At 38.3% G+C, this 24,100-nt stretch overlaps 1 protein-coding gene across 1 annotated transcript in view; it reads left to right on the forward strand.

Moving 5' to 3' along the window:
* LOC140282550 (uncharacterized) overlaps positions 1 to 23,659 on the forward strand; it is a 50,962-nt gene extending 27,303 nt beyond the window's left edge. The window contains 2 exon segments of the mRNA XM_072377006.1: positions 23,003 to 23,193; positions 23,490 to 23,659. Of these exon segments, the coding sequence (XP_072233107.1) occupies positions 23,003 to 23,193; positions 23,490 to 23,659 (361 nt within the window).
* The last annotated feature ends 441 nt before the right edge of the window (positions 23,660 to 24,100 follow it).

The following is a 24,100-nucleotide window of genomic DNA, read 5'->3' on the forward strand; positions in this document are numbered from 1 at the left end:
ATCTAAAAAGGTTGCTTCTTCCTGGCCTTTGTATTTGCAAACATACAAAACATTGCTTTAAGTAACATTGTGAACACTAATATACAAGTGACAATGGCTCGATCATTTCCATTGCAAACAGGCAGCCTGTGCTGAATGTTGACTGTTTCAATCAGAGGGACTGGGCACGGCTCATTCAGTACAGATTGTGCACATGGCGCTGCCTGGACAGCAGCCACGGTCCAGTAAGCCAGTAGGCCCAGCTCTGCTTTCCACCAATTAGAAGGTACAATTAGACGGACAACATTTGAATTCAGTCTGTGATCCATCACCACAGCTGTGATGCCTGTTGAGTTGTCCTACATCACCTGTGTGAGTATCTATTCCTTGGTAAGTGAAAGCAGAGCATGGAAAAAGTTTTCTGTTTATATAAAGGGAGCATAATGGGTCTATTGCACATTCATCAATAATTTCCAATATTAGATAGATTTTCACTTTTCATTTCATATAGAATTTGAGCAATCTCCTGTGGTGATGATCCACTGAGGAAGCTCAGACTGTCTCTTACTCGATCTTTTGCTGTCCATTTTGCTGTTTCTCTCTAAAAAGCTCCAGAGTGTGACACTCTTTAAAAGGAGAATGTGATAGAACTAATAGGAAATTGGATTTTAGCTACCTATACTATAGCTCTGGACTGTTGAGGGTGAAATGTTAAAGTACACCTGAGTAATATTATTCCACAGGGTGTGATAGAGGGATGAGAGGAAAGCCTCTCACTGGCTTTACTAGCTGAAATGTCCAATAGAATTAATTTCCCACTACTTCCTGTGCCAACAGACCTTCCACATACAACATCTCCACCTACTGCAACATTTAACACTTGCACACAGTGGTGTGACTGCAGTACATAAATGGTGCTCTTACAGTTATTAGAAACATATCGATTGAATTAGAAGTTACATCAGCTGTTGAATTAAAAGTCCCATTGCCTTTGGAATTAAATTAGAAGTTACATTCAGATTAGAAAATTAGTAGTTTCTTAAGGATGTTTATTTATTTACCAAAAGAAAAAATACAGTATATTAAATAAATCTCTCTTCAGTTTTTTTCAATAACTGAAAAGTGTCTGATTTATTTTTAGCAGAGGTGCTTTGTTCGGCGTAAACATTGAATGGTTACGGAAAGGTATTCTATCACTGCAAACCTTCAACATGACAACAAATTCATGTGTATGGCTGCACATTTTCAAGGCTCAAATGGAACTTTGTTCAGTGTTACATCCCACAACTGTAGGGGGAGCCAAAGAGCAAAAATATTTGCCAAACACTCGTGTCAATGACCTAGGGGATTGTTCCCTTCAAGTAGTTGCACTTCAGATATGGAATGCACTTTCCTAGTTTTTTATTGTTGTTTTGATTCCTTTAATAAGCAAAAGAAAAAAAGCTTTTTTTTTAAAAATAATCATTTTGCCAAGCTTTTAGTTAGAGAGGGTTTTTGGCATGTTTATAGTTTTTATGTCCTTTTCTGTCTTTCTGTTGTCTGATTTACTGTATTAATGTTTTTTTTATTATTGATCTCATCCCATTAAATGCAGTGAATTGAATGAATGACCTTCTTTATTGTCAATTACAACAACATAATAATGTCATAGAAAGTTTGAGCTATTTCTTAGTGGTTCAAAGTAATACAAAAGTACAGTAGGAGTAAGTGCAAGAATAAAAGTATAATAAACTGCACAAAGAAATTAAAAGGTAATAATCAACCCAACTACTCAAATGTATGAAGAATAAAAATGGATAAAACAGAGTAAATGGTGGCAGCATACATAAGTAAATATCGCAGTCAGTGTACTTTACAGTCCAACAACATAAGGTCATTGCCTTACTGAGTTACTTACAATAGTTATTTATTGGTTGATGTAGGCCAACAGTGCTTCCTCGATGGTAGCAGAGTACATAGGTGATTGCCTGGATGAGATGAATCCTGTAATGTTTGTGGCACCCTGCAGACATCGGGTTCTGTACATGTCAGTTAGTTGTGTGTTTACAATGTTCTTTGAGGATTTTATGACTCTCTGGTATCAGACAGGTTCACACACTTTGCTGATCTTAAAAAGTAAAGACACAGCTGTACTTTCTTCACAAGAGAAGTTGTGTTCACAGGTCGTGTCAGGTCCTGAGATATTTAAGTGCCCAGGAACGTAAAACAACACTCTCTCTCGCTCCTTCAATGTATAGAGGAGGAGCTTCCTGTCTCATCCCTATAGGCAGACTCAACATAGTTTCATTTGACCCGACCACAACTTGATGATTTTGTTTGAGGTATGGGTAGGTGTATAGTCATAGATGTAAACAGTGAGAAGTAGCTGAATCAGAACACAACCCTGTGGCGCTGCAGCACTGAATGTCAGGGTTGAGGAGGGATAGGACCCCAGCTTCACTGACTGTGGATGGAGTTGAATGTAGGACTGAAGTCTGCAAACCGCATTCTTACATATGAGCCAGGATGTTCCAGGTAAGTCAGGGGAGTGTGGAGAGCTGTGATCTCTTGTCGACCTGTTTGATCTACAATATTATATGCAAATTGGCGATCTAATATGTTTCAGTACCAGCCTCTCAAATTCAATATAGTAGAGGTAACAGCCACTGGTCTGTAGTCATTCAAGCTGCTGATGAATAAGAGATAAATCAGAGAAAGCTTTAAGATGTTGCTAGGAATCTCAGCCAGCTGGTCTACATACTCTTTAAGTATCCTCTCTGGAATGCCGTCAGAGCTAGCAGGATTCCAGGGGTTAACTCCACCGAGCACTCTCCGAACCCCCTCTGTTCTCATAGTGAGTGCCCAGTTGTTTGATCATGGTGGTGGTCTGGACCCAGTCTCAGTAACCTTAAAAAAAGTGGTTGAGTTTCTCAGCAAGCAGGTAGCTACTGGTGCTGGTGGTAGAATTTTGCTTCCCTTGATGTTGAGATGCTGGATACCATGCCCAAGTTGGGAGGTCTTTTTTACTGAAATGTCCTTTGATCATCCTCTTGTGGGCTTATTTTTGCTTCTTTCCAAGTTGGATCTGATATTGTTACATAATTCTTTATTTCCAGACCTGATGGTTGTGTTGTGCTCTCTCAGTAGCTGTTTGACATCCCTGGTCATTCATCATTTGTTGTTCTAACAACAATGATATGTTTTCCAACAGTGTAATAATAAGTGTAGTTCTTGATGTTAAAGAATAATAAGAAGTGGGTGTAGTTTCCTACATCCCACGGTGAAAGAGGGAGAGATGATCAGACAGGGTGAGGGTGGGTGGAGACTTCATATCCTTCTTTAATGTTGCTGTTTACATGATCCCATTTTGATAGACATGTTACATACTGGTAGATTTTTGAGAGGACCGTGGTTAAAGTCTCCAGCCAAAGTTGAAAAATAAAACATCAGGGCGCACAGTCTGCAGTTTACTGATAAACGCTAGCAAGACATTCAGTGCTGTCTTGCAGTTAGCACTAGGTGTGATGTTCAGTGCCATGACAATAACAACAGTGAACTCAGCAGGTAAAATGCCCAGCATCTTAATGTTGTGAATTCTAAATCTGGTGGACAGTGTCTATCAATGACCGTTACATTTGCACACCATCTGTTGTTAGAGTAGATGCATAGCACTCCTCCTCTTATCTAACTGGAGTTGTCAGATGTCCTGTCAACTATGAGGCCTGCTAACATAACAATTTCATCAGGGATCCCTGCATGAAGCCAAGTCTCCTCTATCACCATAATATAGCAGTTCTTTACAGTTTTCCCTGGTCCACTTCATCCATTTTGTTGCTGAGTGATTAAACATTTGTCAGGAAGCTGCTGATTTGGATGCCATCTATACAGCCTGCTTTCTGTCTCCTTTTTGGGATGCTCCTCCTCTCCTTTTGGGATGCTCCTCCTCTGTCTTATGCCCTGTTTAGTGATCCAATGGGACCCCGCTGAGTGAGCAATCAATAGCAATAATTCAAGTTCACTATACAATATCACAATGCTTTTGCAGATCTTACCAGCTGTATGTTGAATTGCTGGTAGACCCAAGCAAGTAAAATAAACAAAAAGAACCCCTTAAAGAGCAAAGCCACTGTTTCAACATGCAATGCCACCTTGAAAATACCACGCAAAACAAAACTTTGTCATTTATTTGAGAGGGTTACTATATGAATAAACTTTACTCACTTGCAAACCTCTGAGGGATAAACATGAAACTGATGTCGAAGTGCCAGAAACTGCGTGTCTTTGAATAGGTCCTTGAGACCAAAAGTGAGTCACTCCGCAAAGATGTCCGTGCTGAGCTTTTTAACTGGAATAACAATGCCTATAGACTTGTACAAAAAGGTATCTATAGCTAATTTATCCAATCACTACAACTATATAAACATTACTTAAAAAAAAAGGGGGGGGGGGGGGGGGGGCAGCATCAGAGCCAGTGACTCAAAGAAGCTGAACGAGCAGATAAAAAACACTGGCACTTATTGTGCAAAGAATGATGCACAAGATGATGAACATAGCGGACAATACTGTCCCACTATCTACATAATATAGTCTTGTAATAACAGACAGTAATCAGCATGAGGCTTCTTCTGCTCCACTGCAACAGAATGATACAGGTCATTCTTGCCAGCAGCAAAAACCATGAATGATGAAAAATATTATGAAAAAAATAGATTTCTGCAACAGTATATTTTCCCTTTGAAATAGAGTATTTTTTATTTGGTAATTCTATCCAGACTAGACTGCACAAACAGGACAATTAAATAATTATTTTCATTGACTGGGAACTTTAGTGAACTATACCAAAGATAGATCAAAAGAAATCTCACTGCAACAGCTCAGTTTAGCAGCTGTCTCCAATGCACTCTACATAAAACATTCAGGGTCACTCCCTGGGGAGCCCACCTCTGAACTGTAGAAAAATAAAATATAGCTTCAATTTAAACTGCAGCCACAACATTAAAAAGAGAAACTTTTTAATTACTGCCCAATGTTGCCTACGGCAAAGAAAAGCTACACGTTTTCTTTTTTTTTCTATTTCTTATTTAGTTGTTTTGTTGGTTTCTTTGTGGAAGGAGGTGGTTGTGATGATAATGTTTACTTGCCTGGACCTTCTGTTAGCATTGTAATTACAAAGCTTTTCATTGACGATTACTCCTCTCTTTACTCTGTTGGCTGGCTTTTTGTTCATTTGCTACTGTCAGTGCTTCCTCCTCTTTCCTTCCTCTGTTCCAGAGCACAATGACTCATACCCCATCTACTGGTTCATCAAACATCTTTGAGGCTGAAACTTATTTGAACCATTTCCTCTTTTTATTCTGTTTTTATTGTATTTTCATTTTTTTTTTGTTTTAAGACTGTAAAGCACTTTGGACAACGTCAGTTGTAAATTTACAATATCAATAAACTTGACCTTGATTGTGACCTTGATCTAAAAAGCAATTTTATATGAACGTTTGGTCTGGCTCTAATAGTTTTTCAGTTATACATCTCAGTTGCACAGGAATTTTCTATGTAAAATCATAGGTGCTGCTTTTGCAATTTAATGTCAAGTTATCCTTTCTGGAGCTGTGTGTTCTGCAGTCATGTCTCGGATCAGGGAGTCTCTTATCTCTCCAACAATACTTGCTTTGCTCCTTCCTTCCTTTCCTTCCTTCACTTTTGCAGTCTCCTCTGCCCGGGGAGGAGAAGTAACTCTGCTGCAAGCTCTGTGTAAAAGATAAATTCCTGCTTCTATGACTTTGCTAGGTTGCTAGAGTCTATATTCCATGGAGTGTGTGGTTTCAGACTCAGGATGGCTGTTGCTAAGCGGGAAGAGCAGTCGATTCCCTGCTTCCCTGGACCACATGTCGAAATCCCACATTGCCTCCGATGTGTCCATTGGGGTGTGAATGTGTGTGACAGAGAAAAAGGACTGTGTAGTCTGTAACACTGTATAGACTAAGATGTGCTGTATTAGTGTGTGTGAGATGGGCAAATGGGTGAATGTGCCATGTAATGCAAAAGCACTTTGAGTGGTCAACGAGACAAGACTAGTGCTATATAATTACAGTCTATTTAACATTTATCTCACACTTTTTCCAAGGTTTACAGCAGTCTTATCCAGACTAAACTTGTTCTGTTGCACTAGATGGTAAAAAATAGATGATGGAAGCATTTGCATTGCTTTCTGAGAACTTTAATAAAGTGTACAAAAGATAAACATTTCACAGTAACCACTTATCTTAGCAACTTCCTTCAGTGCATGCTATATAAAATGTGGGTTCACTCCCTGGGGAGCCCCCCTCACAACAAACCATGTAGCAGCAACATTGCATCAAAGCGTTCGCAATGCGCCAGAGATCATACCATAATCAAAGCTGAAGGTGGCCTAACAAAACATTAAAGTCCATGCTTTTTTTCCTTTCAGCCATGACATGGTCCAGTGATTCAGTTAAAGCTTCATCCTGACAACCACCCTTCACATCTGTTTTTTTCTTTTTCACTTGTCTAAACATCATAAACTGACCTAGTCCCTCGCTTCCTTTTACTTCCTAGAAGATACTTAAAACAACATCAAATGTTGTCAGGTCCAATGATGTGATAACTTGGCTGTAACCACAAATTTAAAACTTTAATATAACATTTCACATTTCAGGACTACGAATCCAGTTCTTACTTAGTTGCTCTACTACAGCAAAATCTACAGGATGATGGCGTTGATCAGGGTAGTTTTTTTTTTTTTCGTGACTGGTGACAACAAGCATAACCCCTGCAGACTGTTGCACCCACAGTGTAAGAAGGAGAGGTTCTGCAGGTCCTTCATCCCGGTTGCTGTCAGGTTCTACAACACCTGATAATGTTGTAGTTTCCTGTTCATCTCTACTCACTACTACTCACCATGGCTGTATTTTTATCATTATTTATTCTGTATTTATATTTCCACTTACAATGCACAAGATTACTTATATCATCATAGCTTTACCTTACCATATCATGCTACTTTTTTATCATCAGTACTTGTTTTTGCACATTGTCTGCTTGCAGGTTAATTGTTTTCTGGTTCATTGTGTAGGTTGAAATATATTTCTGTCCGTTTTTTTGTGTTTTTGCTCCTTTTACTTTAATTCTGTAGCGTATACTACACGTTCTATTATGCTGCTGTAGTAACTAAATTTCCCTGTGGGGGATGAATAAAGTACATCTAATCTAATATAAAAATTATGGAATCATTATACTTGGATGATGATCATTCAGCATTTTTATTTTGTAAAATAAAAATAAATCAAACACAAATATGACAAAAACAATTTCATTTTATATCTGAACCTGGTGGCTTTGTAAGACTTAACTAGAAACAATCCAATGAATTCCTTTTCATTCTTTGCTTTTTTCCCAGATGAAGTAGAAGGGAAAATGTGTAAACCACAAAAAAAGGAAAAAGTCAGGTCCTCTGTCTTTTTTGACAGCTTGAATTCCTTATGGACTTCACCAATGACAAACAACATTCTCCAACAATCAGGTTCTAACTGTCTTGTACAGCAGTTGACAGATTAACTTTGCAGGATGGAGTCTTGTTATGGAGCATTTCTGTCAGTGTCCACCATAAATTTGAAGTCACACTGAGATCTGGACTATTTGCTTGCCTTGTCATTGAGTTAATGTCTTTCCTGAAGAAAACTTTGCTCTGTGGCAAGATGTATCATCATCCTGAAAAACAAGCACAGCATCAAACACCCCTTTTGATTGATGGAATGAAAAAAGCGTAAAAAATGTCAGTGTCCACCTGTGTATTTACTCTTCCCAATCTGGGTCGCCCCCCTAGATTGCCAGGGGTGCGCAGAGCTTTGTCTGTTCTGAGGTTGTCAAGTTATTAAAAATATATTTGTTTATATTCAATTAAAAAAATCCCAGTAATAAACTCAATTTGATAATCAAAAGTCTTTAAAACAATTAAAACACATTTTTCGTACGCATTATTATTTTTTATATAAATTACCAACACGTGTGACCTCTGAACTTCCATTCAGTCTCTCGGGACAACCAGCTACGTTACCTGGTTGATTGTTTAGCATCACATAAAATGTCGGGGAAACGAAAAAATTATGATATGTCCTCGGTATCAAAAAAGAAATGTGTTTAATTTCTAAACAAAGCTGACTGAAAACAACCAACATCTTTGGCCACACTCTTGGCAAATATGGGCAAATTTTATAATAAGGGAACTAATAACAAATAACCAACAGGTGAGCAGTAGTCACCTTACAAAAGCCGTCCTTAAATAGCAACCACAAGAGTGTTTCTGTAAAAAATCTATTTATTTTTTATGCTAATTATAATGATATGGCTTGTCTACCCTCAGTGTAATACCAAATACCAAATACCCCATCCAATAACAACCACTGTCAGATGTTATTTAGTCTGTTATGTCATCTTATTGTAATCAATTAATTAATAACAACATGATCTTATGCAATCCTTTTATGCAAAAAGGTACCTTGTGCAATTTCAGGTCATTTTGTGTGTTTATTTAAAATATTGTAACTGTACTTGACTGCAAGTGCTTTACTTTGCAAGTTATACACTGACGTGTGTCTACAACTGTAGATCAGTACATTTGATAGTAAATTCTGGCTAAAACTATATTAATTTAGCTTAGTTTTATTGTCCTGCTATGATGCTGACATCATCTGATGTTTTTTCATAGGTCAGACTCCTGCTGCTGGTGATAGTGTTTTTATCTTTATTGTCAGTGAGGCTTGTGCTAAAACAGGGCTATGACCCAGTCTAGGTGACAGGGAAATATGTGTGTCCTGGTCCTACATGGAGAGGGTATGTGTGTGTGTGAGAGAGAGAGAGAGAGATCTTTTGCCCTTCACTTATAAATACCCAAAGTTGGAAGCAGCTTGTCTTTTTAAAACAAATTAAGTCAGCAGTGCCCTTTCCTGCTGTCACTGCTTCCTGGGCCTAATTCCATCCTTTTTCTCTTTCCATATTCTGCATACAAAATTAAAAAAACAGCTGGATGTTTGCTTTGGTTCTCATCTTCTAATGTCAAAAAATTAAACATATGCCACTTGTTCCTGCTCTACCACACTAAAAGTATATGGTGCTCTTAATTGCTCATAATTCCTCTTTCTTTGAGGGAATGCGGTGAGCTGCGTTTAATTATCCAATAGAATGGCATTTTCATAAAGGCACATTGATGATTTCACTTTAAGAACAAAGTAGATTCTCTTCAGGACATGGCTGTACTTCTCTCCAGTGGCCCTCTGAAGGTTTGGAAGTGCTTTATTTAACTTGTTTTAGAAAGACTTCTTTAAGAACATCACAGGTCTTGTAATGGATTTTCTTGAAAAGAACTTAATATGACAGCCTCCAGTAAGTTTATATAATCTGGCAGAGTTACTGCTCCTTGCAAGTCTTTCTGAAAATCTAATTTCTTTCACCAGACTGGGTTGACATGTGTACTGAACATCAACAGAATCCTGAGGGTAACTTGGAACGAAATGGATGATGAATATTTAAAGTGAACACAAATTGACCATTTTTTCCTGCTGTCTGATGTATGTCATTTGTTGAGGGCAGACTGGATTTTACAGCCAGTTGGTAGATGAGTCAAATCAAATCATCCTCTGCTGCACAAAGATTTATCAAACCCTGTTACTGCATTCCTTTGGGTTTTTGCTTAGTTTCTTAAGGGCTAATGCTATGAGCTGTTTACAGCATTTGAGCAATGCTCTAAAAGTGTTTTTTTCCCCTTTTGTGATGATTGGCTTTTATGCTCCAATCACTTCTTCTAACAATCAATAAAAACCTTACACCTACACAATTCTTTGAACACACTTCTATGAACTATGGTCATCAACAGTTCCTGGGAGGTAGACAAAAAAGAAGAGGGGATACATCTTTAAATTTATAAGAGCTATGAAAAGTTTCTGCAATCTGAAAGTCCCATTGCATGCTCTGGTAAAACTGTACCATGTCCAAGGAGTACAAGCTCAAATGTGAGTAAAAGAGAACAAATGTCCCTGATGTGATTTCTTTGCCAGAAGATACAACGCTCAAGTACACATACAAAGCTACTGCATTAGTGCTCTTTTGACAACAAGAAAAACTGATTAATTAAATAACAGTCTCACTTTTATAAACCAAAAAGTGAGACTTGAGACTTCAAAATTTGTCTTTTATTTGTTTATTCAGGTAAACTCCCAATGAGGGAGCATTTTCTACAGCTAAGAGGGCTTGCCAGTGCATGAAAGCTAAAGGAATTATTGAAAAATAAATACTTACACGGCCTGAACGTGGCTTCTGTTTGTTTCTTTTAATGATTCCAGACTGCAAAGAAACCAAAACTCCACATACAATCTGGAGGTAATCTGAGGAGCAGAAAATAATGTGAGGTACTTTCCAGTCCTTATTTGCCTCTCCATTTTTCTCAAACATATTTTCCACTGACATCTTGCCACATTTGCATCAATAATTGCAGATAGCTCGAGGAAGACTAGTCCCTGGTCATGGATGGGTATATGAGCAGTGTTTGGGGTAAACCATTGCACTAGAATACTAAGATTACTTCCTGTAGCTAGTGATGTAATATGTTAGTTTTACATGTTATCAGTAAGTTGTTCCTTTGCCAAAAATGTAATCCATTACTTTTGACATTTTACTCATCTGTCTGCTTTTTATTGTCTTAACGTAAAGCAAGAGAAAGAAAGAAAATCCCCCAATGATTCTGTCTCTCCTCTGCTCCTCAGCAGTCAGCCAGTTCTGCGCACATCAGATGTACACATGTACACATGTACAGCTCACTCAGCTGTTGAGATAACAAAAAGGACTATGTTTTCATCATGGAAGTGCTTACAATATTTTGAAACTGCTGGTTTAAAGAGCAGGAAGAATGTCACAGTGAATTGCATAATGTTTTGGGGTGAGAAGCGTGCATCACTAGTGAAGAACTCTACTTCAAATGTGATGAGGAAGAACTAAAGTTCCACCCTGAGGGAAATTATGCGAGTTATGATGGGTGTAGAAGATATTAACAATATCAACTGTTGAGTTGTGATCTTTCTATGACATCATTAATAAATCCTTGAAACTTCTTAGCCTATTTGGATTGAGTATTGTAACATGTATTGTATGTTTATTTCTGAGCATAATCATTACTAAAGTGATGTAAAGGATATATTTCTGTTTGTCATTCCTGCAGTCAACCTGCAGAGCTTCAGATTATACACCATACAACAGACTATGCAATAATGCATTGTAAGGTAAGTACATTTAAAGTTAGATAATATCTGATATTTTAAGTTCACAAGAAATTGTGAAAAACAATAAAAATGTCTGTAATAAGTTCTTTTTCTCAGGAAATAACTTGACAGAAGCTCTCTATCTCTAGCTCTGTTGACTGAAATTTGTGGAGGTTCTTCATCCTGCCAGACTGTGTGTGTCTGCGTGACTGTCTCTGTTCTCTGGCAGGTACTCTGCACGCAACTGTGGTTCATCATCGCAACAGTCCAACAGTTTATATTCCCTGGGTTGATCTTCACTTCACACCAGATTGTGTGAACCGACCTGAAAAGCTACCTGAAAATACTGCTTAGCTGTCCACATCACGACACCTGCCAGAGCCTGAGTCGCCATCTGTGCTGAGGAGCATCACGTGTCTGACGTCCCCACCTGCATGCCCGCTTGCCCCTGATTGGACGCCTGTCTGTCTATCTGGTTCCTGGATTCCTCATTCCCAGGTCTCTGCCTGGACATATACCTATCTGCGAGAGGCTCACCAGTCTGCCCTCACCTTGGATTTATTCCTCAGTTTGACCAGTAAACTAGCTAACATTTTACCTGGTCCTAAACACTGCTGTGTGACAGTAATCATGTAACTTAAACAGTTATTTTTGCCCTACATTAGGAATGAGTGTATGAGTATGTGATCTGTGTGATGGCATTACTGCTTTTTTGGTGCTATTAGAACTGATTGATTGATGTGAAGGCAGTATGTAACCGTTGTGTCTGAGGGAGGAATGAATGAAGAACTTTATGCATCTGGTTTCTGTACCTGTATTATTCTATTCAGGGTTGCAGGGGGGCTGGAGACTATACCAGGAACCACCCAGACCACCCAGGGAGAAACAAGGAAAATCCTGGACAAGTCACCATCCTACTCTTTGGCAATGCCCCTGGCCCTTTGCCAGTCCCAGAATGCATGTCTTTAAGATGTTTTTTTTTTTTTTTTCTCATGTGAATGTGTCATTTATGGATCTGGTTCAAGAAATCTTGTTGTGTTCAGTTTTTGCTTTTCAGAGATCCTCCATCATAGTTAATCTTCACTGTTCTTAAAGTCATTTAGGTTTTTATACCTGCCTGTTTGCCCTTAGCCACACATGATGACATTAAGAACAGACCTTTCATTTATCATCTAATATATCCTGAACCTCTAATCTGTGATGTCATGTGTAATCTACATATAGGGTTAATTACTGGTTTTAATGTTTAAAAGTGCTTGTGCGGAACATCCTTGACATTCATGATCGGAAGTAGTGATGCGACTCACAAACAAAAAAAATATAACAACAGTGTTGATAATACTTATTTCAAGACTGATATGTGCCAAGAGAAAAGTAAATTAAAGCTTTATGATACCCAACGGGACAACAATCAATTTGAGAATCAGCTCAAAGTATACTTTGTATACTTGTATTGGAAATATATCCACAATATAGATCTAAACATATTTCATGGGACATCACATGCTAATATGATGTAAGAAATATATGCTGCAAGTAATGAGCTGTTTTACTTCTTTCATGGCATGTGAGTCTCTTCCTTCATTCACCGACTCTCTCTGACTTCACAAAGTGAGCATAAGATAACTTTTGTATTCCCTTCAAATGGAGAATACTTGTTAAATAGTATTGTTAAAAGATACAGAGTGAGGAATTATATTTCTGAATTGAGGTTAAGCAAACAAGGCATAGTTTGTAATCTCACTTTGTGGCAATACCAGCACCCAGCCCAAGGTTCAATTAAAGAGGTAATAGGTTTCTCTTACAGGGGAAAATACGAATTACTCTCTACTCATGTCTCTCAGGGCAGTAAATTTAATGACATCATAAATGCACACCATGAAGATTAAGACTGGTATGTGGTTGCAGGAATTGGTTTGAAAGGCAAATTAGCTGCCAAACAAGCAGTCTGAAAAATATTAACACAGACAAACACACCCACACAAAACACACAAGCATAGCTTGGTCGTCAGAAGGTTGTAATTCTTTTCTTTACATTGCAGGTCATTACAAGAGCACAACTCCATTAATCCTCTGGTAAATTTAATTAGACTCTGATGACAGGAGAAGCTCTTGGATAACGGAGCATAATGATGATTCAGACTTGTGATGATGTTTTTAATATGCACAATGCATCTCTGAACTGACACTGTCAATTGGAGAAGAGATGTAGGATGTGCTGGAGCCTCTAAAACTTTATAGACCTTTCTGTAGCACCTATTTAATGGGAAACTATCTAAATGATCAATATTGACAAGACATAACAAATATATTGATCATGCAGCATTTATAATCTATGTAACAATGTCAGTGATTCGTAATCTTAAAAATGTACTGCTTGGTTTTGCCAGATGTTGTATCAAGAAATTGTCTCTCTGTGATAATTAAGCTGATGAAATTTAACTTACACAACTATATCAGTTTGAACCGCAGTTAGACCCTGAACAAGATGGAGGCCCTGGAAAGGTTTTATCATCAAGTATCAACAGGATGTTGGTGAAGGGTTACTTTATGTATGTCTGTACTTTTGCTAAGGACACACTGTCTTGCTGGTTGTTTCGGAAACAAGTTCATATGTGTGTTATCTGTCATCAAAACCTTGGTATTTGGTGTGGAATTAAGTGCAGTCAACACATATTTCATCAAGCTATTCCTCCAGTCATTCCAAAAACACTCTAGCTCTCTATATAGATGGTGATAATCATCTGACTGATTCGAGAGGGAAATTGTTGAGCAGTGCAGCATTGTAAGTTTACAACAGTTTCTCGTAAATGTCTATATTCCAGGTTGATCAAATGAAAACTACAGAAACAATAAGTCTTTTTCTCATCCTGCTGTAATTTGTATGAATAATAGTAGGCTCTTGCTGGCCCACAACATAATGGTAGAGCCTGTCCTTACCAATACTTTAAAGGCTAAATAAAATGAAAAAAATGATTTATCCTAAAGGGAAATTATAATGTTGTATTTTTTTATCTTTTTATTTTTTTAAATTCATAATAAGTTGTGATTGTGTATGGTTATTGCTGATGACAGGAATGACCTCCTGTACTGTTCTGTGTCGCAGCAGACCTGGAGAAGCTTCTGACTGTACACACTGTGTTGTTTCAACATGACATTATGTAGAGGACTTTTCTCTGTGAGAACTGTGTTCTCTCACACGTTCACACACTGATGGACCCATCAACCTACCTATAGCTCTCCTGAGCTACAGCTGACTTGTTTGGAAGCAAAAGGCTCTACTCCGAGCTCCTCACCTTATCTCTAAGGCTGTGGCCAGCCACCCACTAGTTGCACCTTTATTTACTTACAATTGTAGAGTTGCTTTTTTTCTTTAAAATGATTAATGCAACTCCAACAACTTGTTAAGCTGTAGACTATAGAAGAAGACCCATTTACTTTTTAAAAGAAGTAATCTTAATCTTTAATCTCATCATTTACGAAAAGCAACATTTCCCAACACTGGTTATTAGTGTGAAGTTTATCTTTATCAAGAAATGAAACACAGACACAACTTAGATCTTGGATGAAAGCAAATGCAAAGGCCCTGTAGTCATACACAGCTTCAGTGACATCAAAAGCATATGTCCGAGCCATGTCAGGAAGGACATAAAACCGTTGAGAACAAAAGATTATACAATCTCACAATCAGCAGGAGAGTAATTACCAGTGATAAATGGTCTTGAAGTGCTGCTGAGCTATCACCACAGTCAAACTCTATTAAGTTATGCATTTGTTATCCGTTATGCATTTTCTAGTACCTTTAATGTGTGATAGGCAGTGCCTTAGAAAAGACAGTAAGGGCCTTTGGCTCAATTTTTCTGTTCTGGTTGAAAGTGTTTTTTACTATATATTGTGTAGAATTTTTCCTGTATTCACAGTCTGCACATGCAACATGGTAACTTGTATTTTCATGACGGTGTGAACAGAAATCTATTCTAATTTCTGCTGACAAATTTGTTACCACTAGATCTATGCATCTGGGCACTATTTCTGATAAAACTCACACACACACACACAGTCATGCATTATAATACTTATTATAATATTTCTGCCTCCCTGGCTATCTTATAATTTGAAGTCTTAGACAACAGTGGCAGATTCGGAATTTTGAATGAAAATATTTTTTACAGCTAAAAAGATTTCCTGAGCTAATCAGGCACAGCTGGCAAATAGAGCTGAGATGCAAAAAGAGCTGGCAGGGCAGCAATTTGGTCTGTGTAAAATTATTTGCAACTGTTACACTCAGTGGATTTTCCTAAAGGCAGTTCCTAATGAAATATGACACTGACAAATCTTAAAATTATATCAATTCAATGAATATTATTAGTTTTGGCTAAAAACAGCAATCCCTGCAATCCCCGAGCCAGATGGGCAGTAAAAGCATAGTTACAGACGTCTGTGTCTCATTTAAAAATATAATAGCAAATACCACTGTCTATTAGGTGTTCTGGATGACTGATTTTTAAAGACTAATATTTAGCCATGATAAAGTGAAATTAAGTACCATCTCCTCAAAGCAAGAGGCTTTCTGGTTTGAATCTCAGTTGGGGCCTTTCTGTGTGGAGTCTGCGTATGCGCACCATCTAAGGTTCTCTCCTGGTTCTCCAGCTTCCTCCCACTATCGTAACCTAACATGCATCTTAGGTTCATTTATGACCCTAGGAGTGAATGTGTTCATGCATGTTTTTGTTGCCTTGTTTGCCTCTGTGTTAGTCCAGTGGAAGGCTGGCGGCACCATACAGTAGCTGATACAGGTTCCAGCCTACCCCCAACCTGGAATAGGATTAAGCAAGTGGAGAGAATGGATAGATGGATGGATGATATGGAAGATCAATTCTGAATGTTTTACATTTATACATAATCAGTCAGCCATTTCATATTTTGAAATGTACCTAAAAACACTTTCTTCAGAAGATACAGAACTGATTTCTTGTGTTGATGGACTTATCAACATTGAATGTTGTTTCAGCTATTTTGACATGTGCTATCCACAGGTTTTACCTAAAATCAATTTATCTTTGCCAGTATGTTTTTCATATATAATTTGAACCTACAACTAACTCATTGTTTGAGCGACAATAAATGACAAGACAAAAATTAAATGAAGTGACAGCCATGTTTACTTTCACTGCTCACTTTGCACCCAGATTTTCAGCATCCAACATCACTCTCTGGAATCTTCCTCAGCCAGTTTGCTCCTTACACATCTTAAAACTCAGCTTATTCACAATGAAATCTGTTCATTTTTTATTGTTTTGCTGTAGAGGATAATACTCAGCTTTAATGAAAGTCGTCTCAAAAACAAGATGCCACCAGTGTTTTCCTTCCACTGTCACCACCCACACGCAGAGACACAGACACAGACACAGACACATGCACATCAATGTGTAGTCATGAGTAACATGCCTTACATCTTCTGCTTTGGCTGAATTAATCATTATTGATTCAACTGGTGACTTGGGACAAGACAAACCTCGAAGACTGTAATTGAAATTCAGCTCACTTTTCCAGAAGTTTGGTGGGAGATGAGGAGAATTTGAATTCTCAGACTCCAGAGAGAATCAAGGAGAAAGTAAGGCAAACACTCCTCAACACTGAATTCATATTACTTACGCTTTGTCCTCAAACTCTGGACCTGTAAGGAAATGTATTGACACAAAATTCATCATGGAAAAGTAATAAAAATGCAAATTGGTTTGAAATGATGCTCTCCAAATACAATTTTCAGATAATATGGTGTGAATGCCTATTGAAATAGGACATCCTGATTTTCTTCACATATCTAAAAAGTTTTAGGTTTTTGTATTGTACAAAATTATATTACACTTTTCACCCTACTTAATATTTCTAAATTGTTTTGACACTCAATTCAATATCCTGTCCTGACTGTTGCTAAACACTAAATACATTAACCATATCAATATATTAGTTAACATAAACTGTATAATTTTTCATCTTTTGACACAAAGTGCATTCAATTACTGCATCCTCCAAACTAAATCCATCCCTCTGTTAATCAATGTACACCACTAGAAAAATGCTATACAACTGCAACTAATTTTACAGAAAGTACGATAATGTTATACAAGAAGACACCATTGATTAGTATAAGTTAGAGCAATAACTTTAGTTTTTTTGTGTGTGTTTTACGTTCAGATAACAAACCTAGACTTCCAAGTGGTCTCCATGGTTCAGAGCACTTTGCAGCAAAGGTTACCTTATCTGCTCAGGTGTATATTTTAAAGTATTTAGCAACAGTGAACATGATATTGTAATAAGTGTTAAAACGATCATTTTCAAATAACATGAACTGATAAATTAAATAAATGGCTTTAAGTTTTTCAGTTTTAATACAGCACATCAACTATATATCTGATAATAAGTGCCTGATGAAGGGCTCAGAAGAGCAGATCCCTGGCACAAAATGATATTTTTAATCACACCTTACGTAAAGCATTCGTTCAAGGATGGACAAGACTTTAGAAGAATCACAATTATAAGAATTTGATGCACTGACAACATTAGAACTGTGACCAGAAGGAGGTCAGTCAGGTTGAACTACAGTGTTCAGTTATATAACAAGTTTTGATAATGAATTAGCTATTTTAATTCCAAATACATTCAACAAGCTAAATGAGCTGACATGTACAGAGGCAGAGTTGTATCCCAATAAGTAGAAATAAGTGTTCATTGATTGTGCAGCACTTTGCACAACTGTGGTTGTTGTAAATGTGCTATATGAACTTTTTTGCTTGATTAACTCACAAAAAACTAAAAGTTTTTAACCCATATATGTATTGCAATCTCTCCGGTCTTTCCCTGCTAAATAACTTCTGATTTTTTTTGTGTAAGTATGACCATCTCAAGCTGTAATATCTATATATGATTGAGCAGTATGACTTACTTGAAACCATGCTGGTCTCTCATCATTCATTATCATCTAAATGTGCCAAACTGTGAGTATACCAATTGGCTACCCACATCACAAGACAGCTGACTTTACATTTATGTCGTCCAAATAACCCTCCTCCTTTCTTCCAAATAATCTTTACATAATTTTCCATTGGGTTAAATAAAGTATTTTTTCGTGTCATTTAATTCAATTTCGAGGTCAGAATGAAGGAAATTATGCAAATTAACAATGGTGAGTTTCCACTCCTTAGTCCATGTGATAAAGACACTATAGACATGCTCAACACTGGGAATTCGTTCTCTTTATGTTGTGAGGTTACATAATTCAAGGTCAAATTGTTGGCTGGATTTGTGGCACAGGTCTCCGCACATGTCTGAAAAACTTCAGGATAGTATTCTTAATTTTTATCATGGCTGCTGCTAACCAGTGTTACCAGGATAACTACAGAACAGACTGGCTGATCAGGTCAGATGCTACTCCCACCTACATCATTTCCCAAAATCACAGTGAAAACATCAATGGGCAGAGCATCTGTGAACACAGTCATTTTCACCTCTCCATCAAGCAGGTCTGAATTAAATATATCTTGTGCAGTGGCCCCTGGAACACATATCAATGCTTAACACAGGTATCGGTAACCTAATGTCAGCCTCCTCAGGGAAAAGCAAAATGGAACCTAAAATGAATTCATCAAAAGATCCAGTGTCACACAGTATAGTAACCTGCACCCTAGCATCACTCTCCATTAAAGACCTTTGTTCTTTGATAAAGAAGGGCTCATATGAACTTAAATTAGGATTTTTCATGGCAGGTGGCAGGCCAAAAGTGGATTTAGGAAGCACTGAAAGTGGAATCTATTGTGTGAAAGTGGAATCTAAAGTGTGATCTATTTAGCTTATTTTTAGATTTGACGGCAGTACAGTTTCGTTTCCAATAACCTTCTTCTCGAGCACCACAGGTGTAAAATTCTCCCCTTCCACTGAGAGTTAAAACATAGTCATCAACTAGTGCCACAGCTTCCGATACAGTCTTCACTTTTTTCCTGTTGATATCCATAACAATGAGCTCTGGCGCTTAGTTTTTAGATTATTTCTTCACTTGTGGTGCAGAACACCAGGAGTTGAAATGAGACATCAACTCTTGGGCAAGTTCTATTTGTGTTTTCTCACCTTTTGCAGTAACCCTCAAGGAATTCAGATGCCTTCAATATTGCAGCTTTAACCTTTGTGTAATCATTCCAGCTTTCCAGCATTAGACAGCTTTCTAACTTAATGTAGGTTTGGGAAACCTACTCCAGTGAGGTGGATCAGAGTTAAAAGACAGGACTACACCACCCTGGGAATTTCACCCAAAGAAAATTCCTGAGCTGAATTTAATTTAAAATTATTGCAGGTACCACTCCCAAAACAACATTGAGGTTAGTTATACTTTAAGATGTGTTTCATCCATCAATGTTTTATTTATCAAAATAGTCCTTTAAAAAGGTTAAAGGTTAAAAACAAACAAAATATGGATGGAATCCCATGCATTTGAATCAGGTGTTCTGGAACAGGGAAACTTGGAAAACATGCAGGGCTGTGGGTCTTGAGGACCAGGTTTGGGGAACAGGTAACACTAACTCTGATCTTCCGAGGTCAGGGATGGTTTCCATTCAATACCCCAGCACTTCCTCTTTGGACACAAATCCTAAAGTGGAGATGTACTATACCTACAAGGGAGTCAGCTTAAAATGAGTATGATTTCTTTTTGCACAATACTAAAAATGATGACACCAAAGGCCATAGATATGTCTAAAAACATCACAATAAAGTTACACCAGCACTAACAAAGAAAACTCAGGAAAACAATTTATCTCAAAATTTCCATATTAGCTTCTGAGTGAGTGCAATAAAAAGAGAATCCCTAGTTTGAATATACAGGGAACTTTTGAAGATTTATCAAAAAGGCGTTGCACATCGACTCCATATGCATCAAGTTTATAGATCATTGTTTCAGCCCCAGGGCATTCCTCAAGATCAGTGCTAGTAAGACAAAGACAAAGGTACTTGTTTGACACATAGGTTACACCCTGGTCACATTCTCATGGTGATTTTCTAGATTTTTTAATAATAGGAGAGAACAATCACTTTTACATAGATCTAGTCAGAAAACCAATTGCTAAAAATACTTTATTAAAGGGGAACTCCAGTATTTTTAAACCGAGACCTTATTTCTGGCATGACATACGTTTATCTACTCACCAAGAACAGGTTGGCGAAAGTCGGCGTCCTTTGGGAGCTATTTTGGTAACTCGCCATCGGTGTATATCCATATAACAGAGTGAACGGGGCAGGGACGATGAGGCCTCTAAATAAGGCATTATCTGTCTTTCTTTCACCAATACCTTAAGAAGAATGAATGAACGAACGCGTACTATTGCTCTGTTAGCACATAGATGCTGTTATGTGGCTACTTGCAGCTATAGGAGAGCTAACGGAGGGAATTCTACACACACCGTTCTGGGACCACTTCATCGACACGCATGGTTGCAGCACAGCTCATTCACTCCGGTAAGAACGTCCATCTTACTTCGTAAAAAGTCGTTGTTCACATTGTCAAAATTTGATGAATATCCTGCCATGTAGCACAAAACTAGCAGTAGCAAACTCTGTGTGAAGTTAGCCAACTGTCATGGAGAAAGGTGTAAATAAACTGTGCCCCAGGGGGGCGTGTGGATGAAGTAGTCCCAGTAGAGTGCCTGTGTAGAATTCCCTCCGTTAGCTCTCCTATAGCCGCAAGTAGCCAAATAACATCTATGAGCTAACAGAGCAATAGTACACCTTCGTTCATTCATTCTTCTTAAAATATTGGTGAAATAAAGACAGATAATGCCTTATTTAGAGGCCGCATCATCCCTGCCCCATTAACTTCGTTAAATGGATATACACCGATCGCTAGTTTTCTAAATAGCTTTCGAACGACGCCGACTTTCGCCAAACTGTTCTCGGTGAGTAGATAAATAATAGATAGATAATAAGTGTCTGAGAAAGTACACCTCAAAGTGCCTTGCATTGGAGCGATATGAAAATTAAACTTTGGTGTAGGACAAAAGTGAACATCATTGGACAGGTCTTGACCTAGGGAGTGACATATGTCAGTATGAAAATTGGGGGCAGCTCCTGCTCCTCAGTGGTGACCTTTGAACTTGAGACACTTATGAAGGTTTACAGAGCAGCAACAAAATGGGCTACAGACCAGTTGTTTTTGGTAGAAATTGAGTTATGACTAAAAATTAACTCCTTGATATCTGCTTTATCTTGTGACAAAGTTTCAGTCTAATTTTGCTTTGTTTTAGAGAAAAAGCTGTATAAAAATTGCAGTGACTACAAAACCCGATTCAAAACCAAAGCAGACCCCACAGTAACTTCACTTACTGCGGGATTCTACAGCCGATTTCGCAGGCTACCCATCCTCATGCAACTGTTTTGACATTCTACAGGCAAATACACTCTATTCATCTAACTTTGCAAAAATCTGTTTGAGATAGCACAATCCAGGGGGAAAATGATGGTGGAACTGTCAATTGAATTGAAAAGAAAATACCCGGAGTATGGTAAATAACAGTGACATTAAGCATTTAGAAACTAGCGATCACAATTTAAACATCTGTCAGCTGCCGTCTGACTGTATGTGCTGACATCTGGCTGTATGTGCTGATAGGCGATGTTTTCGCAAGTGTTTGCTTACAGGTGTCGTGCCAAAAGGTGATTATCTGTCAGAATCTGATTGCACACGAACCCATTGAGCAGTAGCACAAAACCGTCTGCTTCTCTCTGGATTAAACGGTCATAATATGCAGATACACACAACTGCATTATAATGTAGCTAATTATATACCTTATGCACCTAATTATAGCAAAGGCATGTGTCTTCGAAAGTTTAGCATTTATCACGTAACAGCAATTACGTGATAGACATGTCTCTGTGCTTGGTACGTCTGATGACTTTGTGTAGCCCTGTCTTTGGAATTTAAACTATAATGAATATGATTTATTGGTGTGTTTTCAATATACATGTGATATACATAATAAATGTATGATAACTTTTGCAACGATCCTCATGAACTTGATCTCATTCATAAGCTTAATAATAAAAAGATCTAAGCTGGCAGGACAGTTTAAAATTATTTTAAAGGATCATTACAACACAAAATAGGCATTTTCACCTGCCAAAAATTGATATACAGCAAAAAAAAAAAGCTTCTCCAGACAGAATGACATTGTATGAACTATTTACATCCCTAGAAGCTGAATTTGAGAATGAGGATGTACCTGGAGATGTGCCTGATGAGCTTGGGGATATGCCTGAGTTTGGTGAAGGCGAAGAGAGTGACATTGAGAGAGACAGTGCATGCCAATACTGGCACATGACCTACCAGGAGAAGAAAGCATTTATATTTACCACAGTCTCTCAATGCCAGATTGCTCGTCTCACATCCGGTCCCAGCAGACGTAGCAAGACATTAGCTTACCATCTTACAAATGACCTGGGTCAGTCACAAGATGTATGCAAAATATTCTTTCTTACAACTCCGAGATATCATCCAAAAAATGACAGGCTCATCCAGACAGTCATCGGGAACAGCTCCCCATCAAGCTTGACACCCCCTAGAGAGCGTCGTCCCAGATTTACAAACACATTGAATCATTTAATCCAACAGTTAATCATTATAGACGAGAACATGCCGAAGATACCTCCCAAGTGATGTTACTGTGCAGCTGATGTACAAGGAGTTTCCTGACCATCGGTGTTCATATGAAACATATCGAAAGACTGTGAAACACAGAAATATCAGCTTCATCGAGCTAGGAGAGGAGCAGTGTGAACTCCAGCATGAGCTTCATGTGAAGGCCAAACACCAGGCTGCCAACCAGGACCCCAGTCCAGACTGCTCCACTTCTAAAGATTCCAAGCAAGAACCTGTCCACCCGCAGCATGGACCTCCAAAAGATCATCATGCTGCCCCAAATGCCAGGGGTGAAGACAGCAGTCTTCACTAAAAGGATCTCAGTTTTTCATGAGACCTTTGCCACAGCTGACAAGAAGACATGCTCTTAGAAAAAGAGTATCTCTGTGATCTGACAGGAGGGAATAGCTGTGAGGAAGGCAGTTGAGATTTGCGTCTGCCTATGCCGGCAAAAGGAGCGCGATGTCCCTCATCTTGTCCTGTGGATGGACAATTGTACAGCACAAAACAAGAATTGGTGCCTTCTGACGATGCTCACGAGTATGCACTTCCATTGAAAATATCACCCTCAAATATTTTGAGCCAGGCCACACCTTCATGAGTCCTGACAGTTTCCATCATGGGGTGGAGCAAGAGATGAAGAGGCGGTCTGGAGGTATGGTCCTTGATTTCCAGGAGTTCAGCAGTGTAATGGTATCCTCTAACTCTGGAAAAGAGGATGTGGTGGAACTGTGGAATGAGAACATCAGGAGATAGAAACCAGGGAACTCCATAACAAAGCTGAAGGATGCACCTCATCTGGCAGAGATGGCAGAGATCCAGTTCAGAAGAGGATCAAGGAGCATGTAGGTGAAACTCTCCCATGATCAGGAGGAATTCACATCTCTGGACTTCCTCATGAAGAAGACCGCGCTTGACATCCCTGAACAACTCAGGCCTGCAATGAAGGGGGTTGAGAGGCAGAAGAAGGCAGACAACCTCACAAAACTGTGTCCACTCATGCAAGCAAACCGCAGTGTTTTAGGAGATTCTTGCTGAGAGTGCAGCGGCAGATGAAGAGTGAGCAGAACGTCACTCAAGCAATCTGACATGAAATGAGACTGTATACATTTCCTTTTTAAATAAATTATTCTGCTGTTCATTAAAGTCAAACATATTAATCAAAATTTAGTGTTATTGAAATAAAATGTAAAATAT

Source organism: Leuresthes tenuis, unplaced genomic scaffold (assembly GCF_036924035.1).
Source record: "Leuresthes tenuis unplaced genomic scaffold, fLeuTen1.0.hap1 SCAF_23, whole genome shotgun sequence".
Classification (NCBI taxonomy): Eukaryota; Metazoa; Chordata; class Actinopteri; order Atheriniformes; family Atherinopsidae; genus Leuresthes; species Leuresthes tenuis.